Consider the following 27190-nt stretch of genomic DNA (forward strand, 5'->3'; position numbering starts at 1 on the left):
GCGGCGGCCTCGCCCCCCGAGAGGGCGTCGCGCGCTCGCTTTCCTTCTTCCGGCGCCGCCGCCGCCGCCGCTGTCGCCGCCGCCGCCACATCCCGGGCCGGGCGGGCGGCGGCGCCGAGGCCTCCGGGCGGGCGGGCCTCCAGCGCTCCCCGGACGCCGGGACCCCGCGCGCCTTGCCCCCAGGCCCGCGAGGCCCGAGCCGAGCTTCGCCCCTGGGGCCGCGGAAGGGCCCGAGGGCCGCGACAGGCTCCGGCTCCACAGAGGGTGAGCTCGGGGAAGGGCGGGGGGCGGGGGGGGATGAGCGTCGTATACTCCCGGACCCCGACTCCCACAACACGCCGGGTGGACGGGAAAACGGGGGGAAAACCGGCTTCTGTTTGCTAGCGATATCCCAGTGTGGTTTGGCGACTTGAGGGCCTCCCTAGTTCGTGGGGTTAAAGAGGAGAACCTTCATTACGTTAATTATGCAATGAGGCGGCGTCCTTGCTGGGGATGCTGTGATCGTGGCATCATTGATACTCGGTGATCCATAGTTTACTTCTTTCATCCTTGCCTGAGAATTTGCATTTGTAATTGGAGGCGGAAAGAGGAAGAAAATGTTCCACTTGGGTGCAGGGAGCAGGCAGACAGAGGAAGAGAGAGGCCAGGGAAGAAGGGCCATGTGCAGCTTCCCTAAGTGCACAATTAGGCACGTCTCTGGCGGGTGGGAGGGGAAAGGATGGTTGGAAATGCGTGTGTCCTGCCAGGTAGGCTCCCGGGTGCCCTCAGCTCAGATTTGGACAGAAGAGAGGCCTGTCAGAAGTTGGAGGTGGAGGCATAAATTTCTGCACTTCTGGCTGGGAAGATGAACCAGATCTTCCAAAAGCTGCCTTGTTATTTTCCACGTCTGCAAAAGGCAGGAAAGGGCCGGGCACTGAGTGCAAAGCAGCGCAGTCAGGTTCTGGTTAGCTGAGAGGCAGGACTGTTATAAAGGGTTTTTTTTTGTCTCAGACACTCCAAGTCTGGGGCCTTGGACCATAAAGAGTTGGTTATTGGTCAGTTTTCACTGCCAGAGTGAGAAATGTCTCAGGTATTGTTAAAACCAGGCAGAGCTCCCTTTAGCTCCAGGCTTATTCATTCTTTTCATTGACTGGGTTAAGAGGAAGAGACACGAGGAGGGAAATGGTCTTCTCTCTTTTTTCCCATTATAATTAGGGCAAAGTCCATCTTGGGTCCAAATGGGAATTTCAAGATGGAAAGAAAAATCTTTCCATCTTTGCTTTTGACCCTCAAGGATAGAGTCTCCAAGAAATACCTAAGAGAAAAATTCTCTCCTTCCCTGGAATGGAAACTGGAGTTCTTGCAAAACTGAACAAAGAAAGGGAAGAATTAGTTACTATCCTGGGCAACTTGCAGTTATATTCAGATCATTTTTCAAATGCTTGAGGTTATGCAGTAGAATAGAAACGGGGGAGAGAGGTGAATGCAGGACCTGAGAGATCATAGAAGCCAAGAGAGTGTTTTGTCCTGATACAGGTCTGGAAGAATCTGCATCTTAATCTTTCCGTCTTTGTAACATAAAATTGCTTTTCCTTTTAATATTGAGTTCATAAGAGTAAAGGGAAGCATAGCTAGACTGCTCCAAGCATCCCAGACAGCTCGGGCTCTATTGTGTTTTAAATCAGTTGGATGTTTATTTTGCCAGGTAGCTCTATTAAATCTGTAATCTCTCTAATTCCATGAGTTTGGCTTGTTTCCATTTATTCATTCACGATATGACGTTTGGCTAGAATTTACCAGGGTGTTATAGCTTGAAGAAATACAAAACCCCGTGAACATCTTGCATTGAAAGATTTGATCATCTTATACAGGAATCCTTTATGCAATATCAAACATATAAAACAGGTATAATAGGATCTGATTATTTTTGCTCCAAAAAATATTTCATTTTTTCATACTAAGTGACAGGGAAGAATGTTTTAAACAGCTAGCTCTTTTGGTACGTTTAGAATATTTATTCATCTGCCAGGCCATCCAAAGATAACCCCCCTCTGTAAGAGACCTGGCGTGGGAAATATACTTGAAAAATCAAAGTGGTTAACTGTTTACTAAGTATAAAGCAAGTTGTGTTCAGTAAGTTGATCTCATAACCTTTAATGGTGCTTATTTGTTTTTTTAATCGTCCCGTACAGAGACAGGAGGAGCCAGGAACCTCCAAGGCAAAGCAGATACTGCAAGGAGATGTGGACCAGGCCTAAGAAGGTATGGAAGGGAGGTTCTGGACACCTCACTAGTTATCTGAGATCCACGTCACATAGCATTCTCCTTTCTTGCTCATATGGAGATTTCTGGAAGCTTAAACTCGTAAATAGGAGTATGTACACGGATTCTTAGAAATGTTTTCTTAACCATGATCATAATAGGAGCACCCGCTTAGGCAGGGGGTTAGGTGAGCTGGGTACCTGCCAAGTGCAGTGCCTGGCTTGCAGCGACCCCCGAAGACGTGTTTGCTGTTCGTCATCGTCACTCCTGAGAATCTGTCTTCACCTCCAGTTCATTCTCCAGCTGGCTAGAGTGAGGAGTAGGTTTCCATTCTGGTCCCTAAAGGATGAGCAGTCAGTCGTTCTGAGGTGGTAAATTGTAATGACGATGGCCAAGTAGACAAAGGAAATTTCTGAACTTAGACTGAGAGAAACCCTTACTATGAATTTAAAGCTCACAGTGATTGTAATAAGACTTTATATACATATATATATATATTTATTTATTTATTTATTATTATTATTTCTTTGTGTGGTACGCGGGCCTCTCACTGCTGTGGCCTCTCCCGTTGCAGAGCACAGGCTCCGGAAGCGCAGACTCAGCGGCCATGGCTCACGGGCCCAGCCGCTCCGTGGCACGTGGGATCTTCCCGGACCCGGGCACAAACCCGTGTCCCCTGCATCGGCAGGCGGACTCTCAACCACTGAGCCACCAGGGAAGCCCTAGACTTTATATATTTTATAAATTCATACGCAGCATTTTATTTTCTTAAGTGGTGATTTCATAATTTTGTTGATTAGGGAACACATTTTAGTTCAAAATCGAAAGGGCTGGTGGTGGAGGGTCCCCGCTGCTCCAGCCTCAGCTGTCTCTTGTTTCCCTTCTCCCTGTCTGTCCTCCCGGGGTTACCGGGTCCTTGTGCATGACCAGATTCTTTTCGTGAAGTTTCCTTTGCTGTCTGGATAGGTTTTGAATGAATGTTTTAAAAACTGAACGCTGGGCAGGTGATCCTTTCCCCGGGGTACATGGGTGATGGGGGGTGGGGGTCCAGGAGTTTCCAACTCAGTAAAGGGCCCTTGACAAGGCTGTTCATCTGGGCCACTCCCCCGCCGTCCTGCTCACTCTGCACAGGAGATGCCAGCCTCCTTGCTGCTTTGGGGATTCTGGGACCCAGACCAAGCTCTTTGCCAGGTGCTGCGTGATGAGTCCCCTCCCTCTGTTTGAACATCTTCTCAACATCGTCTCCACCGAGGTGCCCCTTCCTCCCTTACCCTTCTGTGTTATTAACTGTGTCACTTAGCGCCTGCCTGGTGTGATCCTAGGCGTTAATGGCTCTGCCTGTTTATGGCCTGTCTGCCTCTATTAGAAACAAGCACCATGAGAGCAGAGCGGGTAGGTTGCTGTATCCCCAGAGCCAGGAACAGCTCCTGGCTCAGAATAAGCCCTTGGTAAATATGGCTGAATGGATGAATAACATTTGGGGAAAAGCTGTTTTTTGGTTTTTTAAATCTCCTCTCCTTTCTCTGTCTAGTTGTCTGTCCCTCTGTCTCCTTCACATTCAAGGAGTTGAATGGAAGTTAACTCCTCGGTTACCATCCCTGATATCCGCAGGGCCCCTTGTTTTGTTTACTTGTGGATGCCTTTTTAATTCCCTTTCCTCAGTCTCATTTCCTCTCGTCCACCCACATAAGAAATCACTGGAAAGGTCATCCTCTTCTTTCTCTGTGTTTTTGTAGAACGTGTATTTTTGGTTTCAGTGCCTGCGTTTTTAATTTACGTAAATGGCACTGTGTCATATATCTCATTCTATTTTTGCTGTATTTCCTTTGCACCACGGTTGTGAGATTTATCTGTGTGCTTGTGTGCACGTCTAGGCCAATTGCTTTCAAAAATGTTTTAACTCTGTTTGGAACAGTTAAATGGGCTTATTTACCACAGGAGGAGTGAATGTGCATAGTAAAAGTAGAACTAGGAGAGGGCTTCCCTGCTGGCGCAGTGGTTGGGGGTCCGCCTGCCGATGCGGGGGACGTGGGTTCGTGCCCCGGTCTGGGAAGATCCCACATGCTGCGGAGCGGCTGGGCCCGTGAGCCATGGCCGCTGAGCCTGTGCGTCCGGAGCCTGTGCTCCGCAGCGGGAGAGGCCACAACAGTGAGAGGCCCGTGTACTGCAAAAAAAAAAAAAAAAAAAATAGAACTAGGAGAAAAACAAGTGAAACTAGGCAGGTGGGAGTCAAACTCTTCTGCACAAATTCAGAAGGATTGTGCTTTTGGGTAACAACTCGAACACGGGGGAGAAGCCACTGGCAGCTGAGCAAAATGGATGCTTTCAAAAAGCATCATTTTGAAAGTGCAAGGGAGGCCGAATTTGCACCAAAAGTTGATAATGGTACCAGAGTCACTGTTGTCATTACAAACATGTCAGATGTGTGCTGTCTTCCTTACGGTTTAGAGAGAGAGAAGCAGCTTAGGATTTCGTGCATGGTTAGTGGTCTTCCTGCATACCTGACCCTGCTTTCCCCATATGTCCGTCAGTTCTTTAACCACCGCTTCTGCCTTGTGAGTTTTCAAAGAGCCAACCTTCTGGCTTAGTTTCAGAGCCTGACATCTTGAGAGGTGCAAATCCCACGTAATGATCAGGAGTAGGGAAGCTCTGCAAACAGCCAGGGTGCGCGCTCAGGTTCATCCCTTTTAGCTGCAAGAGGTACTTTGGGAGTTGTCTTGGCTCCTTGAACAAGGGAGAGTTAATTACAGAAAATGTCAGGCTCTTTAAAGGCTGTTTGTCACCTGGCTGCAGGGAGAGCAGTGGCCCTTCCAGAGCCAAGGAGGGAGGACCGTGGGTGTCAGGCCCCAGACTCTCTGCAGACGGAAACAATGAGCCTCAAGGCTGTTGCCCGTGGACAGGAGGCAGACCCGTGGGGAATTCGTGTGCTCAAGGAAACACTGCAGATGGCAGATGGCGGGCAGGCCGGGAGGAGCTGGGGCTACATGAATTTGGAATGACTTTCTTTTTGTTGAAAAAAAATGGGGCAAATCTTCCTGAGTTTTCCAAGGTCAGCCCAAAATTCTACAGGGGCTGGTTACCTATAGATGGGAGGGCTGGAAAGGAGAGTAAATGGGAACAGTGATGGAGGTCTTTATTCTAATCAGGTCTCTTTAAGCTGTTTATTCAGAGCACAGGTAATTCAGATCCTCAGTAGACAGTCTCAGTTGACAGACACCCTTTTGCTACGGTTTTCCTTCTCATACTGTAAAGAGGTGGTGGGAAGACAGCTGTTACGCTAAAAGGCCTAGAATCTGCATTTTAATGAGTTCCCCAGGGGGTAGCGGGGGCAGTAAAAGCTGAGGAGGCCCGGGAGCTGGACCAGCAAGCAGCTCAGCCTGGCCGCTCACTGGCATCCTGAGCGGAGCTTTTCAAACTCGCCCAGATTCAGCCTCGCAGGTTTGCCTAGATCCTCCTCCACAGGTTTGCATTGTCTCTGCTCAGGTGTTCTTGGGGCCCAGGGTGTTGCTGTAGTTTTCAGAAGCTCCCCAGGTGGGTCCAGTACACAGTGACTGGGAGCCACTGCCCTAAACGTAAGGTCGGACACCTTAGCAGATGATCGCAGAGCAGAAACGCTGCCTGGCCAAGTGGACACACCCCTCCGTAGGATTCGTCAAAGCCTAGCCCCTCAGGTCCTGTGGCTCTTACTGGTTCATTGGCGGGTTTTCAGAGATCGAGAGGGTGATGTGATGGGGAGCATTTAGGAGCACCACCTGCGGCCTGTGGAAGTGACCCCGGGTCTGGGGCATGGCTGAGCGGATCGCCGTGCTTGGCTGCCAGAGAAATAGTTCCAAGATGTAAGTCAGGTCACTGTACCCCATCCCCTCTCACCCACAAGGCGACCGCTCCCCAGGGCCCAGCCTTGTCTGACCACGTCTGCCAGGGTGCCTCTCTGGCCGAGCTCGGGAAGCTTGTGCCTGCGCCTGGGCCTCCGTTTGTGCTGCTCTGCAGCCCGGTGCCTGGGTCTCCGCCCCGCACCCTGTAGGTCTCTGTGCCGCCCCTGCCCTCCGTCTGCCAGGTCGCGGCCCTTGTGCTTTCCTCTCACGGCACCGCATCCTCTGCCTCATCTCACGTCTTAGGTAGAGCCTTTGGTGGCTGCCGGTGCCCCCAGCAGCCTGCCAGCTCCACAGGACGAGGAGCGTGTGCGTGTTGGGGGGTGCTTTGGGGCTCGGTGCTGTGTCCCTGCGCCTGTTTTGTGGGATGAATGAGGACACCTTTTCGTGATGAGCTTGGTAATTGATCGTTTCTCGGTTAGTGTGTCCTTCAGAATGTATGCAGGTGCACGTCTCCTCGCGCACGTGTGTGTGTGTGTGAATGTATGCAGGTGCACATCTCGCATGTGTGTGAATGTATGCAGGTGCGTGTCTCCTTGTGTGTGTGTGTGTGTGTGTGTGAATGTATGCAGGTGCACGTCTCCTCGTGTGTGTGTGTGTGTGAATGTATGCAGGTGCACGTCTCCTCATGTGTGTGTGTGTGTGTGTGTGTGTGAATGTATACAGGTGCACGTCTCCTCGCGCGTGTGTGTGAATGTATGCAGGTGCACGTCTCCTCGTGTGTGTGTGTGTATGTGTGTGAATGTATGCAGGTGCACGTCTCCGTGTGTGTGTGTGTGTGTGTGTGTGTGTCGGATGTCATAAGTGTAGAGATAGTGGCCCTGAGGGGTGGGGCATGTGGCGGGGGCCCGGGCTTCAGTCTCATTGGTTCTGGTCAGCATGGGACTTGGAGAGCAAGTCCTGGTTCGTCTAAATTTTTTTTTTTTTTTTTTTTTCCCCGTACGCGGGCCTCTCACTGTTGTGGCCTCTCCCGTTGCGGAGCACAGGCTCTGGACGCGCAGGCTCAGCAGCCATGGCTCACGGGCCCAGCCGCTCCGCGGCATGTGGGATCCTCCCGGACCGGGGCACGAACCCGTGTCCCCCGCATCGGCAGGCGGACTCTCAACCACTGCGCCACCAGGGAAGCCCTCGTCTAAATTTTTAACCAGCTTCTACCTTGACAGCTTCTTCACTTGAGTCTGTGTGTGATTTGTGAATTTTCTCATTATAGACCACGAGAAAAAAAAAGTTAAGTGCTTAAAAACGGTCCATCTCTCCACCCGGCTGTACCACCGCATGTGCCCCCTGGAAAACATAATAAGTAATGCAGTGTTTCCTCGCAGCCCGGGGGCAGCTCGCCTCCCCTCCCCCCAGTCCGCCCTGCCTTCATCTGGACTGGGAGGACCAGCCTCCCAAACCTTGCTGCGTCTATGAGAGGAGCCGTATTTGATGTAGTGAAAGTGTCATCACCCAGATGGAGGGTATCTGGGGAGGGAGGGGAGCGGGGCCAGGCAGGGGCTCCAGCTCATCTGTAACCCTTTATTTCCTTTAAAAGACTCAAGTACGTACAGCAGAACTGTTAGAACTGAGCATCTGAAAACAAGTATTTGTTATATTATTCTATGTTTCAAATATTAAATCATTTTAAAAACTGAATTAAAAACTAACTAGTGAAGACAGAGATGTATTTCGTAAACACTCAGATACATATTGCCTGTCCATGCACCACATTCTTTCCTGGCTGGAAAAGTATTTACCATCCTTTGCCCCATTTTACAAAGTGGTAAGGAAACTGCTGTTGGTGGTGGTCAGGTAGGAAAAAAATTAAACAGCAGAAATAAAAACACCCGGGTCCGCACATGTAGGTGGTATTTTCTGTATTTTATTGGTTTTTATTATAAAATGGATATATGCTTTTTGCAATAATGTGTTTAAAATACAGAATTGCACGAAGTAAAAAATGACTCCACTCATCCTCAAGATTTTATTCTGTGCATCACACACGTGTATGTGTGTTTGCGTGTATATATAATCACATACGTTCACATGTATATATATAATTCTTTTTAACTAATAGGATCATAATTCGATTCTGCAACTTGCCCTTTTTTGTTTACTGATGTATCTTGATACTTTGGAGCTATGTAATTGGCTTACCACCTTTCAGCGTTGTTTTATTTAAATTTTAGAAAAAATTTTTTTTGGACTGCAGCATTCTTTCTTTATCCCCTGGTCAGTAGGTTGTAGACATAGAACAGTAGTTGTATGTCTATTCAAAGGCATGTGAGTGCGTGACTTATAAAATAGAATTTTATTTTCAAGTAATAGTGAGGTCCTAGTAGCTTTGGGTTGTTTTCTAGTCTCAGTTATCGCATGTTAAATATATAAGCACTCACGTGGAGACTGGAAAAGTATTTTGAGGTTTAACGGGGGCCTCATACTTTAGAGAGTTTGGACCTTGGGGTGGAGGGTTGAGCCAGGTGTCTTCTAAAGCACCTGCCAGCTCTCCTAAGTCTTCCCGGTCGTTTCTTGGTTGATGTCGTCATCCAGCAATAGCGAAGGTCATCTTGCGGTGCGCTGGGCACTGTGCTGGCCGGGGTGCTCCAGCACGAGCTCACATGCCACCAGGGGAAGCAGAAGATTCAGGCTGTGGTGGGTGCCGGGAAGGAAGTGAAACTAGGTGAGGATGGAGGGCAAATCAGGGTGGCCAGCAGGGAGGGCTGAGCCTGCCTTGTGCTGTGCAGCGGGGGGAGCAGGCCCTGCCTGGCGTTTACAGGGGCCCAGTGGTTGGTTGGTTGGTTGGTTGGCTGGTTGGTTGGTTTAGCTGCACCGCACGGCTTGCGGGATCTTAGTTCCTCGACCAGGGATTGAACCCGGACCCCGGCAGTGAAAGCGCCGAGTCCTAACCACTGGACCGCCAGGGGATTCCCTCCGGGGCCCAGTGGCTGGGAGAGCGCTTCACCCACTCCCCACCCCCTGCTACCCGAGCGCAGGCCCCTGCAGTGACCACCACAGGCTGTGTGGCCTGGGCAGGGACCGCAGCAGGGCACCGGGGTCACTGGCAGGCCTGGGTCTGGCCTGCATGCTAAGTGCTGGCTGTACGCTCTGCTTCCCGAGAGATGTTGGCGGGGGCTGGGCTTATGCACGCGGAGCTTCCCAAATCTGCAGCTGCATCACAGTCCCCACGCGCCCTGGGCGCCGTCCCTGCCCGGTTCAGGCGGGCCGTGAAGGGGGTGAGAGGCGGGTGGGTGCCGTGCAGACGCCCCCTCCCCTGATCCCGATGCCGTGGCCGGGCTTGGAAGGGGAGAGGGCTCTCTGGATGTCTTAGTGCAGTAGGAGTTTAGCAGAAGTCACTTTAGAAGTGGAACTTTCTGGAAATAAAATTGCCACCTGGAAGAAGCAGCAGCGGGCTGAATCATTGTACGTTGCAGCCGAGGCGCTCTGTCAGCCTCTGTCTCACAGGGCCTCCCAGCGCACGGGTGGGTATGCAGGCGGCTGTTCTGTCCTAATCTAGTAGGGGGCCCAGAGAGCTATTCTGTGACTAACCCCCAGACACCAACACGGAGAAGAAGGGACCAAATCCTGCCCCTGCCCCACCCCCGCTTCTGGGTGAAAGTAGCTGTTGCTTCTGACTTTACATGAAAACCCAGGGTTAGGAAGGCAGGCGGAGCTTCACGACAGTGCAGGTCTCACTTTCCAAGCAGCCCAGAGGTAGAGATCCTGCCCCTGAGCCGCCTGGCTTCCCGGAGGGCAGATGGTGGGAGCTGCATTTTCATGTCAGGCTGTTTATTCTTTGTCTTCCTACCTTTATCTGGAGGTGAACCAGCTTGGCGGGTGGACGCGAAATTAGATCCCTTCAGGTGACCAGCTCGCATTGGAAAGATCGGATCCTTAAATCACAAAACCTCCCAAGTGCAGTGCCCAGCACCGGCCTGATGCCTGGGTGGCACCCAGGGGCAGGAAGCCCGGAGGTCGGCAGGTTGAGCTGGGGCAAAGCTGAGTGCCAGTGCCCGGCGCTCTTCTGTGCCCTGCCCTGCAGGGTGAGGTGTCTGTGTAAGGGGGGCAGACCCCAGTGACTCCCCTGTGTCTGTGCTCACTCTGCCACGGCACAGTGTGAACCACAAGCCCTGGGCCACTCGGCACCAGGGCCTCTTCCTTAGCCTCAATCTTCCCGAGAACAGGTGCACAGACACAGATGCCTCTGGGCACGTTGTGGACCACCTGCCTGGAGCTCATCCGCTTTCTCTTTACCCACTCTCCAGCCCACACTGGTCCCTCCACCCCTCTGTTAGAAAAGGCCTGAAGCCGGGCTTCTTCAGTGACTGGTGGGGACGGACCCCGCCAAGTATCCCCGTCTCGGAGGGCCCAGCTCAGCAGACTCAGCCCTGAGGGACCCTGTGCCCTCTGGGCCATCTGTGCCTCCCTTGTCTCTAGAAGAGAAAAGCTAGTAGCCTGGGCTGAGGGTCTGGCCTTTCTTTTCTTCTCCTCTTGGGCAGTTCACACTGTTAGGTTAATTTCTAGGTATGTGTCAGTCAAATAGGAAAGTCACCAAGGGTGCCGAGGGACCGACCGATTTCTGTTTATAGAGGGTCTGCTCCAGGCCAGGTGGTCCTTTTGGTGCAGTCTCTCATTTAATCCTCGTGACCATCCTGGAGGGAGGAGGGCCTTGTCTCAGGGACTGAAAGCCACAGCTTAGGGAGGGTAAGTGACTTGCTGAGTCCCAGAGCTAGCGAGCGGTGGGGCACTCCAGGGCTCTGCTTTGTGCCACGTGGCCCCAGGCGAGGCGTGGCAGAAGGGGACAGGGAGACAGGCCAGCTGCTTCAGGCAGTTAGAGCGGGAGCGGTGTCCTCCTTATTGGGTAGTGTTGCCAGATAGAATGCAGGACACCCAGGCAAATTGGGAATTCAGAGAAACAGCAAATAGCTTTTTAAAGCATAAATGTGTCCCACGCAGTACTGGGGACATAGTTATACTAAGTACTAAAAAATGATTTGCTTACCTGAAATTCGAACTTCACGGGGCACCCCGTGTTTTCATGTGTTTAATGTGGCAGCCCTACCAGGGGACCCCGGGAAACATGGTGCGCCTGCTGCCTGGAGACCTGAGAATGCAGGTGCAGGTGTGGGCTGGACTGCGGGGGGAGAACCCCTTGCGGGAGGGAATCCAGGTCGCAGTGAGGGCCTCAGAGGCAAGGATCTGTCGTTGAGGCAGGAGGAAGGCCGACGCCCGGGCCCTCGTGAGCCCTGTCCACCAGGTGCACTCAGGCTCCGTCAGCGCATGTGCAACAGACCAGCTCCCTGCTGCCCGGGGGTGATGGACGGCGCGACAGCCGGCAGACACCACCCCAGCCCAGCACGGTCTCTCTCCAAGTGGCTTGGTTTGGCTTCAGGAAGCCCCGTGTTAAAGGTGACACGAAGCACTTTTTTGTCTCGCTTGCAAAGAATCGAGTGCGACTTCCGGTTCTTCTGTGTCCCCTGCAGCGGAGTGTAACCGTGTGACCCGCTGAGGACCCAGGTGCCCCACGTCACTCCAGGGCAGCGATAGCCTGAGAAACGCCCACCCCCGAGGTTCCGCACAGGCTCTGGCGGGCAAGTGGGCGGAGCCGGGACGCTCCGGGGTTCGTTTCTCGGGTTTCAGAGATTCTCTGCAGCTCAGTGGGTGTGGCCGCAGCTTGTCAGCGAGTCAGGATTTTAAACCCAGCCTGCTTGGAATCGCCTCAGGGTGGCGTCTGCCCTCTGAGGATTACCCAAAGGTCCGGCCCGCGGCAGGCCCCCTCCTGCCCCGGCTTCCAGGCCCTGGCAGGTGCCAGATGCCAGGGACACAGTAGCCTGGGCCAGAAAGAGTCAACAGGCACATCTGCAGAAGTGAAGTCTTATCACATGTTCCAAGACCAAACAGAAATGGCTCCTTTCCGGTAAAGTGTTTTAAATTTTACTTAATTATCAACTTGATAAGTTGCTATTAATTAAAAATATGATGTTAAGTTAAGTAATAAGTCAAAACACCCTTGTTATCAATAGAAAATTTTTCAGGAATGTTTGTATTGAGGTTATTAACTGAAATGGCCCGTTCTTTTATTACCTTCTGTTTGATTGATTGATTTGTAAGCAGCATTTTGCTTGTGTTTTCCAGGAAGAAGCACTGAATGGCTGACATTTGACAACATGCACCACCAGTGGCTTCTGTTGGCCACATGCTTTTGGGTGATTTTCATGTTCATGGTGGCCAGCAAGTTCATCACACTGACCTTTAAGGACCCTGATGGTAGGTACACCTCCTCAGGGAATGGATTTTGGCAAATTCAGACCTTGCTGTGGTACTGTTCCTGGGTACCTGCTTGGATGAGTGACTCTGACCCAGAAGGGCCTTGGAGGTCATGGCGTCCAAATCCTTGATGTTGCAGAGGTTCGGGAGAGGAGGTGGACGGGGATGAAGGGGTCTTTCCCCTCGCAGTCTGTGGGTTTGGGGACCAGCCCTGCTTGGTGTCGTTGAGAGATGCTGCGTATGTGCTCGGTGATGCTGCCTGCTGGTGGCCATGTGTTTGAAGGTCACCTTCAGTGCCCTGGAAGGTGGTCTAAATATATGTGTGTTGGGTTGTGCTCGAGGATTTTTTTTAACTCCCCTTGACCTGATGTAGGCGTTCAGATGAGGACATATTAAGAGCACGCAACCCAGCCTCAGAAGAGCTGCGTCTAGTTCGTGCCCATGCCCTTTGCTTACCGGGGCCTTAGTATTTTTTCTGTGGAATGGGCATGCTCCCTGCTCTGACAGCTCCAAGCCCGACCTGGGCACCGTGAGGCCCTGTGAGTGACCTGTGAGGTGCTGGGCACGAGTGAGGAGCTGTGGGGACGGTCATCTTGAGCCCTGAGGCCACTCCTTCAGGGGCAGCATGAGGCAGGGCGCACGGGACATGCTGAAAAGGCTCGTGAGCAGCCTTAGAGTGTCCTGGCGCCGCCATCCTGATAGGGAGGAAGCGCACAGCATCTTTATCCCGCACGAGGCTTGGCATGTCCGCCTGCAGGCCGTGGCCCTTGAGGAAGGGAAGTAGAAAAGGATCACACCAGTCTTTTGCTGATTTACGCCCGCGGGTGCACACCCCGTGCCGTTTGTGTGGCCAGCAGGCTCCGGGCCCTGCTTATCCTGGAGAGCCCCCGGGGGTGTCCCCGGCTAGGCTGAGGCCGCCCAATGCCCCACACCCCCTGCTTCCATCCTCCCTGTAGAGGGGCAAGGTAGGAAGGCAGATCTGCAGGCAGAAGAGGGAGGTGCTGAAATAATCCCCCAGGGTGGTTCTCAGCTCCGCAGTTTCAGGTCAGTAACATTATCGGGGCCCAACTGGCTGTCATCTCAATCCTACCCTCATCCTCCAGGAGCCCGAGAGGCTTTCACAGCCCAGGGAAGGTGGAGTCACAGCTGCAGGCATCTGGGGTGGCCAAGAGCATCACGGGGTATCACGGCTAATCACGGTCACACTGGGAACCAGGGCCACTGTCAGGACAGCACAGACCAAGTCTGGGAAGGTGGTTGGAATCTGAGCTGCAGATCTCAGCCCAGCCATTTGCTGCGGGGCTGCTCCCCCCAACAGTTAACGTCACCGATAGTGGAGACCCCTTGTTAAGAGTTAGAGCAGTGGTTCTGGTCCCCAGGGCACTTTAAAATCGCATGGGGACTGTGTATACCTCCTGCTGCCCAGGCCCAGCAGAGACCAGGGGGCAGAATCTCTAGGCGGGGGGCCCAGGTGAGGACCGCCAGTGGGAACGTGGCTGGGAAACTGCACAAGAAACAAAGCTGCAGAGAACATGAAATGGTGTCACTGAGTCTACACATTTCACTTGTGATTCCTTTAGTGTCACCTCCTGGTAAGGGAGGCACTTGAAAGGCGAGCCATGAGGTTGAATTGTTTGTGGTTTATTTTATTTAAAAATGAGGAGTGTATGTAATATATTTTATATTCCACCCAAAATAATTAAATAAGACGTGTGTCTCTGAGTTTGAATATGATCCAGCAGCAAGGCCTCTGAAGAGCACCTCGCATCTCAGGGGCATCTGATAAACGAGGTGTCGCTGCTGTGATGGGGCAGGTTTTATGCTGAGTGTTTTCAGAAAAGTGTGGAAGCTTGAGAAGTTTTGGGGAAGGGGAGCAGAAAGTGAATGGGTGGAAGGTGACCCTACAGAGAAGGCTGAGAGGCCTTAGGATGTTAAAACTGCAGAGAAGGTCTGCTGCTGCCCTAGGGGCGCTCACCAGGGTCTCACCAGTGGCTCCAGCCCCATGAGGCGCACGGTGGTCCTCGTGCCCTTGGGTGTCCCGCGTAGTTGCTGGGGTTCCGTGCATGGGAGCCTGGTGGCGGGCTGCTCCTGGAGGGAACGTGAGAGCCAGAGCTCACCAGCCAGCTCCCCTTTCCCCCTCGGGCAGCACGGAGGAGCCGGTCTTCAGTGGGGATGCAGCCCCGTGTCGTGCTGTGGACTGAGAGTCCTAACCCCTAAACACGAACCCCAAACCCTAAACCCTAACCCTAACCCTAACCCTTTGTTGCTGGGCTCAAACATAACCCAACCTTTCTCGACCACACAGATCTTATCTAACTGTCCCCAAGTCCCTGGCTGCGATCCTGAAGGCGGGTGTCTGCTGGCTGGGTTCGGGTGCAGGGAGCGAGCCCACATGCATGGTGTCTTGCTGGCCTGGGTGACTGAGCAGGGAGCGGGCCCCCCAGAAGTTCAGGCCTCGGGCCCCCCCTGTCTTGAGAGGCAGCTCAGCCCCACCGTGGATCTCGGGCTCCTACAGGAAGCCGGGGAGGCTGGTAAATGTGTGGCCATGAGATTTCCTCGCGTGCTGGCATTTATTTTACTCCCGTTCAGTGTTTTTGCTCTTGAACCAGAAGCCCACTGTGAACTGTCATCACAAAGAAGTAGCTAACACACAGTGGTGTCCCGTGTGGGGAAGTTCCATCCCTGTAAAGTGGGCGGCAGATCCATGGCCTCAGTGTTCGGGGAGCTGGGTGCCCTCAGTGTCTACGGGCAGCTCCTTCCAGCTCTGTCCCCTGGGAAGTGGGCTCTGTTCCAGCATCCAGTTCTCAGCTACCTGTTCTATTTTTTTTTTTTTTTTGTGGTACGCGGGCCTCTCACTGTCGTGGCCTCTCCCGTTGCGGAGCACAGGCTCCGCACGCGCAGGCCCAGTGGCCGTGGCTCACGGGCCCAGCCGCTCCGCGGCATGTGGGATCTTCCCGGACCGGGGCACAAACCCGTGTCCCCTGCATCGGCAGGCGGACCCCCAATCACTGCGCCACCAGGGAAGCCCTCACCTACGTGTTCTTAATGAGTTCCCTACCACCCAGTGGGTAGGAAGAGCACATTTGTCTTGAGCTGCTGTTTAAAGCCGTGTGTGTGTGCGTGTGTGTGTGAGTGTGTGAGTGTGTGTGAGTGGTGGTCTCTCTTTGGCTCAGCAGTGAAGCCACGGTGAATCCTTCTTTAACAGATTTCAGTGTCGTTTTGAACTAGACTTTGTCATAGGGAAATAAATCCCATTCAGTGGTGGGAGTTGGATGGCATGGTGTGTTGAGACTTGAACACAGAATTGACATCCGTGTGAATCTGGTGTGTATGCGTAGACACTGATATTCTTCCTAATCTTGTGCCTCAGCTCAGCTGCCAGCCCCTTAAGGTCGAAACCTGTGATGCGATGTCTGCACGCCCCCTGCCCAGCGTGTGATGCAGTGGTGACCCTGGGCAGCTGGACACACAGAGGTCAGGGAGCTGAGAGGATGCTAGCCTGTCTAGAAAAACAAAGCAGTACTGCACGTGGCAAATTTAAAGACATTTTGTAAAACAAATATAATGATGTCTCTAAGGAAAGCGAGCTCACGTTATGAAGACAGCCGATGGTACCTATTGATCAGGGTCCTTGGGCCTGAAGCTGGCGTCTCGCCCCTGGGGTTCAGGGTGGGGCAGGGATCTGCCCTTTGGTCACAGTGGCGACAGCAGCACCCGCTGAAAATACATGGTTGTCAGCAAAGCAGTGGGAAAGCAGAACCAACATAAGGTGTGCTGTCGGTTTTATTTGAATCTAGTTGGATTGGGTTCGAGGGGAGTTGGGGAGCAAATACCAGGATGTTCAAGGTAAAAAAAAAAACAGTTAAAAATTGGCGGACGAATAGCCGACATGTGTGGCTGGAAGGTGAGCTGTCCCACAGCTACCAGAGCCCGTTCTGGATGCTTCCGAGTGTGTGGAATAGGCGCTTTTCAAAAATTCACTGTTAAGTCAGTTGTTTAGAATTCACGCTACGTTGTCCATCTAATATGTCATTAAGGAAGCTTAGGTTTCTGGGAACCCGTGCGGCCGGTGGAAGTGCTGAGCATTGCTGTGCTGGTCAGAGATGTTGGCACATGAGGTGACCAGATAGGAGTGGAAGGTGCCATTTCCCTGAGCACGTTGGTGCTCGCAGGTGAGGCTGCGGAGGAGGAGGAGGTTGGACGCTGGCCTCGTGGCCCTCGGGGTGCATTCCGGAGCCTTGGGGCCAAGGGTGCCGCTGCCCTGTCTGTCTTCACGCGGTCCGTGGTGCCTCCTGTCCTCACGGCAGGTGCAGAGCAGCTCCTGTGCACACCTGTGGTTAGTGCTGCATTTCAACTCAAACGCAGGGAAAAGGAGAAAAGATTTCCGTGGGATTCATAGAGGTGTGTGGCCGAGATTTCTGTTGGAGTCGGAGAGCTCAGAGGCATGAGAGGTGGGAGGTGGGATATTATTATTGACGGGGCTCTGGGAGGATGGGTTTCTCCCCTCTGCACCGGGAGGACGTCAGGGTGGGGCTCGTTCATGGCGGGGCTGGCTGGGGAGCGGGGATCTTTAACAGCCAGACTGAAGGCGGGGAGGCTGCAGGAGAGCCTGCAAAGCGTAGGTAGTAATGACCCAAGAGGAGTTGGTTTTGATGTTTTTAACAAAGTGAAATATGCCTTTGCTTATGCTTTTTTATGCTAATTTCTGTGCTTTTCTTTGATAACTACTTTTTTATTCAAATTATGTTTCCAGGCTTTGCAAAACTTTGAAAGCAATGTTTCTTTGATTGTAGAGATCTGACAGTTACCTTCAAATTCTACCCGAAGGTTTTCCCCCAAATCAGTTTGTTGTAAGTGATTACTCTGGTGTAGCGTTCTGTAAGACTCCTCTAGTCTGATTTCAGTTCCCATAAATTTCAAAAATAGGGTGAGCACTAACTTGACGGCTGACTTGGCTTTTTTTTCCTAATTAAACTTTGAATTTTGAGATCGTTGTAGAGTCACGTGCAGTTGTACAAGAGAGTCCGATGTACCCTTTACTCTTTTGCCCCAGCGTAACACATTGCAAAACCACAGTGCAGAGTCACAAGAAGGGTGTTGGCAAGGATGCAGTCACGAGGCACAACGTCTCCACCACCACCAGGATCCCTCCGGTTGCCGTTCTGTAGCCACACCCACCACCCTTTCCCCACCCCCACCCCTGCCCCCTCCCCCCTTGAGAACCACTAATCTGTTCTCCTCTCCACCATTTTGTCCTTTCAAGAATGTTTTATATGGTATATGACCTTTGGGGATTGGCCTTTTAAGTTCAACAGGGTCACCTGGAGATGCATCCAATTTACTGTGTGTATCAATAGTTTGTTCCTTTTTAGTGCTGAGTAGTATTCCATGGCATGGATGTACCAGTGTTTGATTAACCATTCACCTGTTGAAGGATAGCTGAGTTGTTTCAGTTTGGGGCTATTATAAATAAAACTGCTGTGAACATTCGTGTATAGGTTTTTGTGACATAATTTTTCATTTCTCTGGGATAAATGCCCAGGAATGCAATTGCTGGGTCATATTGTAGTTGAATGCTTAATTTTTGAAGAAACTGCTTCTTCTGGAGTTTCTGAGAGCTGCTGTACCATTTTATATTCCCACCAACCATGTGTTAGTGATTCCTTTTTCTGCCTCCTCACTAGCATTTGGAGTTTTTGGAGTCTGTTTCAGGCGTTTTGATAGGTGTGCAGTGGTATCCCACTGTGGTCTTAATTTGCATTTGCCTGATGACTAATGACGTTGAACATCTTCTCATATGTTCCTTTTCCACCTCTAGATCCTCTTTGGTGAAATGTCTGTTCCTGTTTCGCTCATTTTCTAATGGGATTGTTTGCGTTGTTTTTTTTTTACTGTTGAGATTTAAGAGCTCTTTACATATTCTAGATATGCCAGTCCTTGGTCAGACGTGTGGTTTGCAGATAGTTTCTCCCAGTCTGTAGCTTGTCTTTCCATCCTCATCATAGGGTCTTTGCCGAGCAAAGGTTTTAAATTTTGATGAGATTCAGTTTATCAGTTTTTCCAAGATTTACTCCTATGCTCTTTAAGAAGTTATATAGTTTTTTGTTTCACATTTAAGTGCTAATCCCGAATAAAGGGTGAGGTTTAGGGAAAGGCTCCTTCTTTGTCTGGGGGCGTCCAGTTGCTCGGGTACCATTTGTTGAAAAGATGCTGCCCCACCGCATTGCTTTTGCACCTTGTCAGCTATCACTTGGGTGTGTTTGTGTGGGTCTCTTCCTGGGGCCTCTGGGCTGTGGCACTGATCGGAGTGTCTGCCCCTCCATGGGAAGACGTTTTAACCTCTCTATGTCTCCTAGCCTACAGCGCCAAGCAGGAGTTTCTGTTCCTGACCGCCGCGCCCGACGCGGGGAGGTCGCTGAGAGAGACGCACTTCCCTGAGGAGCTGAAGGTGGGCACAGCCAGGCCGCGGCACTGACCCCTCTACCCATTCTTCCTTGGCGTATCCCTCTCACCTGCTCACCCCTCTGGCCCCAGCGGGTTCCCCATCACGGGGAACAGCCTCCCCTCCCTCCCTGCCCTCATCAGCTGGTTTCCACTTGCTGTCATGCTCAGCCTTAGAGTCGCTGCTTCTGCACCTTTCCGCTTGCTTTTAGTGTCTGGCCGGGGGAGTCCCGGTCGGTGGGCCTTGTGCATCGTGGGTGCTCTGAAGTGTTGACTGTGTTGAGTTCCTGCCCAGCCGAGAATGAGCTTTGTGCTGGGTGGATTGGGGATGTTGGGCGAGTCGGGAGGAAACCAGGGGAAAAGGTCTCTGCCCCCGAATCCTGGAACTTTGGAGTTACGGGGCAGCTAGTCCAGCCTCCGGGCGGTGTGGATGAGAGAACCGAGGGTAGGAAGAAAGCTAATCACCCAGGGTCACGGGGGGTTAGCAGCAGGGCCCAGGGCCGCTGACCCCTCCCCGTGCTCACCTTCCTTGACACTCTGACTCCAATTTCTCCCCAGGCTCCTTTTGCACGTAAATTCCTAATCGTCCCCCAGCCAAGGTGAGGGGCGCACTCCTGAGACCCCCTTCTCCCCCTGCTGGCCCCTGTGCCGGGTCTGGATGGAAGGTTCAGGTTGCCCTCGTGCAGGAAGAAATGAGGTGAGGAGAGCCAGCTCTAAAGATGTTTATCAGCCCAGAATTAAACTCAGAGAAGGGACAGTCCTGCCCATGAGCTGCACGTAAGGTCAACAGAAAGAATCCAGCAAAGTCTGGACAGCACACCCCTGGGTTTCTGGCATCACAGCCTTCACCCCGCAGTTCACGCGGATCTTCTCACCTGGTCTCGTGTGACTCCTCAGAGCAGAACCAGTGCTGATGCGCTCCATCACCTGCTCACAGCAGCCAAACCACTGGTACCACTGACCTGACGGCCAGGCAGAGCCCCTCTCCTCACCTGAAGCCGCATGTCAGAGAAACGTAATGGTGTGCTCAGCCCTGAGGAGGTGGAATAACGGTGCCTGCCTTTTTAAAACCCACACTCAATGACCTAAGGTGTTTTCTTAAATTAATAAACCAGATACACCAATGTACCAGGTTATCTTCAAAACAGCCACCGCCTGTGTAGACAGCAGGTTCTTAGGTCCAGGCCACATACTAACACTCAGGTCACATGGAGGGAGAGCGAGGGGGCAGAAGCTGGCCTTCCCTCAGATCGCTGAACGGAGGATATCCTGCCGTTGCCACTATGCCATCAGCACAGCGACAGGCAGGCAGCCCACCCGCCCCCGCGGTTTGTCCAAGCTGAGCATGAGGGGACAGGGTCAGCCGTCGCTGGCTGCGCTGTGGTCCAGCGCATCCACGCAGCCTGAACCCCGGGCCGTGGCGCTGACTCACGCCCTCCGTCCTGCTGCTTCTGTGGCGACAGCCCCCAGGCTCCGGCCTCCGTGAGTTAATGCCCGGCATGCTCCGTTCTGCTAACGAAGCCCTTGTGCCCGTTTTATCTCCGTTCCCTGCAGCTGACCGGGAATATGCTGGCGGGAGGGCGGCTCGTTCAACCCTTGGTCTATATGCAACGCCTGGAGCTCGTCAGAAACGTGTGCAGGGAGGACACCTTGAGGAACCTCTCACACACCGCCGTCTCCAAGTTTGTCCTCGACCGGATATTCGTCTGTGACAAGCACGAGATTCTCTTCTGCCAGACGCCCAAAGTGGGCAACACCCAGTGGAAGAAAGTGCTGATCGTGCTGAACGGTGCGTCCTCGCTGGACCTCAGGGTCTGCAGGGAGGGTGGCCGGGGCCAGGGCGGGGGAGTGGGGGATGGCGGCCGAGAGAGGAGCCCGGGACGGGCCGGTGACTCACAGACAGCGTGCCGGCATTTTTCCTGTTCGTGTCCACGTTAGAAGTTGGCGGGGTTCACCCAGGCGCTCCCCACCCACGGTCAGGGCCTCCTGGCTCCCCTATCTCTGCCTGCCCGGTTGGTCCCGTTGCCTCTCTTCAGAGTCCCTGCATTGATTCTTGCGAGTCACTCACTCTGTCCTGGGAGGTCAGGGCTCCACGCTGACTGGGCCATCCAGCAGCTGTCCTCATGGCTGCCCTCCTGTGCTGAGAAGGACCCACACCCGGACACTGGTGGGTCTGGGGGCCTCCGCACCTGCAGTTGTCCCCATCTTACACTGAGCATCCGTATTCGGAGGTTTAATCCACCTGCTCAGGAAGTCTGGTGTTCACTCGGGAACAAATCAGATCGTTGGAGAGTGCCCCTCGCGCACCGCAGGCTTTGACGCCTCACCACTCTTTTCAGACGCTGTGTTTGTTTAAACTCCAGTTACTCTGAATTGACCCAAGATAATTATGGGCTCTGCTAAATGCAGCTTCAAAAGAAACATAGTTCCAGTAGACAGCCGTGTGACTCCTGGATCAGGAATCAGACCTCGGAGCCCCATGGGACATGGCCCCGGGCTCTCCGTCCCGCGGCCCCCCAGGCCTGCCGCTGCTCTCAGAGGTGGTGTCGGAGTTGGGTGTCATTCGGCCTCTTCCCTGGTTCGTTGGGGAAGAAAAGGGAGACACCCGCCTCATCTTCTGCTTATAATCAGTGCACTTCTTGAGTAATCAGGCAGTACGTTGGATTTTTGACATCGGAGAATGAGCTTACAAATCAGATTTAAAGCAACAAACGTACAAAAGTCTTACAGATTTGCTACCACTGTGTGACGCATCAGACTTTGAAGAAGAAGAACCCGTTGATGCGGGCGGGATAGAAACGGGAGCGGTTTGCCAGGCCATGTGATAGGAGAAGGACAGTCCCGGGGCTGCCTTCAGCTGTCCGTAGATGCACCTGCGTGGGGACAGGTACCAGAGCAGATCCAGGTGCAGATCCCCAGAGCTGGTTCCTCTGTTGGCCCCGTGAGAGCAGGTGTGCATCTTGCTTGTTTTATAGCCATCCGTCCACTGTACTTATTAGCACAGGCTTCTGGATCGGGGCTTAAATATTCTGAGGAGGCTGTGATCACTGCTTAGATGGCCCAACAGAGATCCTTCCCCGCCAGACTCTGAGTTTAACGTGGCAAGGTTAACACGAAGATGCACATGAAGGGTTGCAGAGGCTCGGCTAGCACCCCAGCACAATGATGCTTTATGTCCATTTGTCTAAGTTGAGAAAAGAGTGAAGCACCTGCCCAACCCTCCAACCCTAGGATGGGCCCCCCAGGTTCCACTCTGCAGCCTGGACCAGGAGCTGTGGCTCTCGGCCCTGCCCTGCCTTCTCCTCAGACACCCCGTGTCCTCCTCTGAGCCGTGCTTCGAATATATCACATCACTCGCACAGCATCAGCCTGACTTGTCCAGCACCAAACTTCTTGGCCACTGCCAGTCTGGGATGCTGTGAGGTTACCTAGGAACCTCTTAGGCCTGGGTGATGTCATGCTGGGAGTGATGGGCCCGAGCTGCGGGCATGGATCAGCAGTGTGTTGTTGTGTTGTTTTTTTTTTTAAATTAATTTTTATTGGAGTACAGTTGCTTTACAATGTTGTGTTAGTTTCTACTGTACAGCAAAATGAATTAGCTGTATGTATACACGTATCCCCTCTTTTTTGAATTTCCTTCCCATTTAGGTCACCACAGAGCATTGAGTACAGTTCCCTGTGCTATACAGCAGGTTCTCATTAGTTACCTATTTCATACTTAGTATCAATAGTGTCTGTATGTCAATCCCAGTCTCCCAGTTCATCCCACCCACCCCCGCTTTCCCCCTTGGTGTCCATACATTTGATCTCTACCTCTGTGTCTCTATTTCTGCTGGCTGTGGGTTTCATGGTCCCAGTTCTCTGGCAGTTTCCCCCAGTTCCAGAGCAGAGTCAGTATTGCAGGTTTTGGGCATTCTGCTTACAGGCACTGATCTGTCTTTTGTGGCAGATCGAACCCGATTTAGGTGCTCGTTGCTGTAGCCGTTGCTCCCTCCCTCTCCCTCCTCCTAACTCGTCTGTTTCCTCCAGATGGCCTGTGGATCACCAGAAGCTTTTCTTCACTCTCATCCTGCCCGCAGAAGCAGTTGAAATTCAAAGACCTAAACGTGGATACTGGGATGGCCCATGGGGAACGCGGGCCCGGGCTTTGAGACGGGCATCTGTCTTTAAAGGCAGCATCCCCAACACGCCCTCTCCCTGTTTGCCTCCCAGGAGCCTTTCCTTCCATCGAAGAGATCCCTGAAAGCGTGGTGCACGACCACGAGAAGAACGGCCTCCCGCGTCTCTCTTCCTTCAGCGATGCAGAAATTCAGAAGCGGTAGGAGCAGGGGAGGGGGATGCCGATAAAACCCCGCAGGCTCGGCTCTGTACTTGCCGTGTTTCCCAGATGGCTCCGAGAGCTACTGGTTTGCGTTGGTGAGAGGCAGCCGGGCATACGCCCAGCGTTCAGCGCATTTAAATTCACGTCTTTGTGAGAATTTCTGAATGTCTTCTCCACCCTAACCTTCATGCAGGCTATTAAAATGAAGGTTGCGTAACTGTCTTATAGAAATGAGTGGTCGTTTTTGTTCTGCTCTGATTTTGTTAAGTTTTATGGATTTCTTACTGAACATGACCTTCATTTCATAAGAAAGGGATTTGGGTTACAGGGAAACCCCACTTCATTTTTCATTTTCTCCCAAGGTGTTATGCCTGCCTTGGCGGCAGCTGCCCCTGGGGGGGTGGTGGGATCGGCTGGACCCAGCAGAGGTGGAGAGAGACAGGCCTCACCAACCACGGCAAGGAGGGAGACCGGCATCGGGAAAGTTCCTTAGCTGATTGGACAGTTGTCTTGACAGCTGTGGTATGGCCCCGTAGAACAAGGTTTAAAAGGAACAGGTACATAATACGCCAGTCAGTGTCAGGGCACCGAATGATCTTTCACCTCCCTTGCTTTTCAGCTACTTGATTTTCATTGCTTCCAGTATTGGTTACTCACTCTTGCCAACGTGTACAGCCTTAGAAGGCAGGTGTCAAATGCCAGGTCAGAGACCCTCCTGGGGGAGGGCGGTCCTGTCACCCCCCTCAGCAGCGATCCTGCGGGGCTTTTGTGAGAGTAGACACGCTGAGACCTGCAGCGCTGAGAGGGTCTCTGGCCTGGGTGAGCGCATGGAATCACAGCAGTGTCGTCATTGCTCTGTCACTGTCAGTACAGGCCCTTTACGGGGGTACCCCTGCGCCGCCACCCCCCCACTGGCAGCTCCCCCAGACCCCCTTCCGCCAGCTGGAGACTGGAGCCTCACTCTGCCTTTCCTCTTCCCCCCCTACTCTGCCCCCCATTTTCCTTCCCCTGGAAATTTTGAATTGAGTTTTTAAAGACGTACCCTTAGAGTCATTCTCAGGCCTCAGCTCTTCCTAACTCAGTCAGGGTTCCTGCCCTTAACGGTTTTCTGCACAGGAACAAAACTTTCAAACATTCCTGAAGTTTCAAACTACTCAAGTGAAACAAAACATGGGTTAAATAGATGTCTTCACAGCAGCCCCGGGGGTGATGAGTACTGTGGTCTTGGACAGTAAAGTTCTCTGAGCCTCCATTTCCTCAGCCTGTAAAATGGGTTCATAACAGGATCTGCTTCCAAGGGTGGCTGTGCGGATTGAGTAAGAGCCACATGCAGTGTGCTTGGCACAGGGCTCAGCCTGGTGGCTGCCACTGCTCCAGCCATCACACTTCACTCTTCCTCACAACCCACAGCCAGCACCACCAGCAGCATCAGGTTAACTTCTTCATCTTCATTTTTTTCCCTTAGCTTGAAGACATACTTCAAGTTTTTTATCGTAAGAGATCCCTTCGAGAGACTGATTTCTGCGTTTAAGGATAAGTTTGTTCACAACCCCCGCTTTGAGCCTTGGTACAGGCACGAGATTGCCCCTGGCATCATCAGGAAGTACAGGAGGAACCGAACGGAGACCAGGGGCATCCAGTTTGAGGACTTTGTGCGCTACCTGGGTGATCCGAACCATAGGTGGCTGGACCTTCAGTTTGGGGACCACATCATCCACTGGGTGACATACGTGGAACTGTGCGCACCCTGCGAGATCAAGTACAGCGTCATCGGTCACCACGAGACCCTGGAGGACGACGCCCCATACATCTTGAAAGAGGCTGGCATAGACCACCTGGTGTCTTACCCCACCATCCCCCCGGGCATCACCGCGTATAACAGAACCAAAGTCGAGCACTACTTTCTGGGTATCAGCAAACGAGACATCCGGCGCCTCTATGCACGTTTTGAAGGGGACTTTAAACTCTTTGGGTATCAGAAGCCAGATTTTTTGCTAAACTAATGTGTAGGACTGTGAGTTCAAGTATCTTTGTTAGACCAGAGGCTAACCAGGTGGAGATCTGGGCACAGAAATGACACTTTGCTCTGTCACACTCCCCCGAACACTCCTCAGTTCCCGTGGACCTGGGTGTGCCTTGGCCAGTGAAGCTGGACCCTGACCATTATGACCTAGTTTGGACAGAAGGTGCACGGCGGGCCCTGCCTCCCTCCTCCACCCCAGCCCCAGTGCCATGGGGCCTTTGCTCTCCTCAGCGGGGAAAGAGACTAAACATTTGCAGTCGAACAGACGGGAGGAAAAATCATACAGCCTCGAGTCACCTCCCTCGGTTGTCAGACACCTGCAGCGCCCGCAGACGGTGGGGCGGTCATGCCTGTCCCCAGGGGATTGTAGACATGGGGCCCAGCGCTTTCAGGAGAGATGGAAGAGCGAGTGGTCTGCACACATCCCGGGGGCCGAGATAGGGTCAAATCTGAGTAATTACACCTCTGGGTTTCATCTTGGCGCCACTATAGTCACAGAGGCAGACCCGTCTTTCCACGACTGTTCTGTTCCTGAGAAGTTCAGGGATGACTCGAGGGCACTCTCCGGGAGTCCATCTATTCAGAATACATGCCTGTGTGCTGCTGGGCCACATTTCCAGACCTCTGCCTTCCAAGTGATGATCTCATTCAGCCCAAGAGATCCAATTTTGCAAAGTGAGGGGAGTGTACACATTTCCCACCTGAGAAAGGGAACGTCTCTGGGGACCTTTAAGGGAGCCTGGGAAGAGGCAGAGCTGGCCGGGTGCTGGAGCTCAGGCTGCCCTGGGCTTGGGCACGTCCACCATGGTGACTGTCTGCCTCTCGTCTCTGATGGTCCCGTGTGGATGGGCACGGGGAGGGGGGTCTCCACCTGCCTCCCCCAAGGCCAGGCCCTCCTGGGGGCCAGCGGCAAACACGAGCAACATGCCAGTATTGCCCAGTCAGTGCAGCTTACACATTTCAGTCTCCTTTCGTCTCAGCAAAATGCGCACCACTGGACCCATTTCTGATGATGCCGTCATCCTGGACTGTAAGTTGGATAATCAAGTTCACCAGCAATAAACTCCTGGGCCGAGGCAGCCGCAGTAACGCACCTTCCAGGCGCTGAGGAGCAGGCCACGGCTACCATTTCAGGTGCCGTCCGACAGCGAGGTCCCTCGAGGTACGGGAGAGTTTCCCTGCGAAAAGTCCCAAGCGTCCAGGCTGCACAGGGCCCAGGAGCCCAGCTTTTCCTCCAGGCAGCCTCCACCGTCCCTTGCTCAGTGTGGCTTCCTGAGTTTGTAAATGTGAAAGTAACATGAAATTAAAACACGTGCCAACCTGACGTGGGCCGCGGTTCCAGGTCAGGTGCTGTGTGGACGCGACGTCCCCGAGGCCTGGCGACGGTGAGGGGCACGCGGGCCTGCGTGATGGCTGCGGGCGAGCCGGCGGTGGAGGAGAGGCACTCGTGTGCCCGCCCGCCACGCCGGCGGAGGGGCAGCCAGTGTGGCGGCCCGTCACCCTCTGCTGACACGCAGAGGCTGCAGGATCAGTCATTCTTCTATCATGTTTTAGCAGAGGCTTGTTGAAATCGTTCCGCACCTGATGCAGGAGTGTCTCTGTGGGGTGGAGCGAAGCTCATTCCCAGGGGAGACACCTGGCGGGGCAGGGGGAGGAGGATATGGCAGCTAGAGAGGGCGACCCCGCAGGGAATGTGCAGGTGAGCACTCAGAAGTAGCATCAGCCTGATTCAAAAAGAAACAGGAGAAGCAACTCTGCCTCCAAGAAGCGGTCTTAAGGCAGGGAGGGCAGTTCCTGAATTTGGAAGTTTAATAATATTAGGTTGACTTAATAGGCTTGTGTCTTAGATCGCTTTTCTCTTACTGGATTTCTTCTCACGCATTTTAGTTTCATGGATCTTATGTTGGAAACTGTCAACAGTGAAATGTGCAGAGCCAAGGCGAGATTTGGTTTCCCTAGAGGCTGAGTGCACGCAGAGATGGCAGATCCCCACACGCCGGGGCCCAGGTGGCTCTGTTTGGGGGGGGCGGGGGAGGGCGGGGAGGGGTC

At 53.0% G+C, this 27190-nt stretch overlaps 1 protein-coding gene across 2 annotated transcripts; it reads left to right on the plus strand.

Moving 5' to 3' along the window:
- Positions 1–26465, plus strand: CHST10 (carbohydrate sulfotransferase 10). 2 transcript variants are annotated; one of them, XM_060027274.1, is made up of 7 exons: positions 1–264; positions 2172–2241; positions 12225–12356; positions 18713–18804; positions 20352–20586; positions 23010–23115; positions 24584–26465. In XM_060027274.1, exons 3-7 carry the CDS (start codon positions 12257–12259, stop codon positions 25119–25121), a joined length of 1071 nt encoding a protein of 356 aa, XP_059883257.1. In that variant the 5' UTR covers positions 1–264; positions 2172–2241; positions 12225–12256; the 3' UTR covers positions 25122–26465. The 2 variants fall into 2 exon arrangements, with proteins under 2 accessions (XP_059883257.1, XP_059883258.1); XM_060027275.1 differs by lacking the exons at positions 1–264; positions 2172–2241 and adding an exon at positions 19356–19494 and having other exon boundaries at positions 12322–12356.
- The last annotated feature ends 725 nt before the right edge of the window (positions 26466–27190 follow it).

This window comes from Delphinus delphis, chromosome 12 (assembly GCF_949987515.2).
Source record: "Delphinus delphis chromosome 12, mDelDel1.2, whole genome shotgun sequence".
Lineage (NCBI taxonomy): Eukaryota > Metazoa > Chordata > Mammalia > Artiodactyla > Delphinidae > Delphinus > Delphinus delphis.

Excerpts from the sequence above, each read along its gene's own strand:
- CHST10 (XM_060027274.1), top strand. The coding sequence starts at position 12,257 with ATGCACCACCAGTGGCTTCTGTTGGCCACATGCTTTTGGGTGATTTTC. Across the intron at positions 12,357-18,712 it reads GACCTTTAAGGACCCTGATG|CCTACAGCGCCAAGCAGGAG; the intron begins GTAGGTACACCT and ends TATGTCTCCTAG. Across the intron at positions 23,116-24,583 it reads GATGCAGAAATTCAGAAGCG|CTTGAAGACATACTTCAAGT; the intron begins GTAGGAGCAGGG and ends TTTTTCCCTTAG.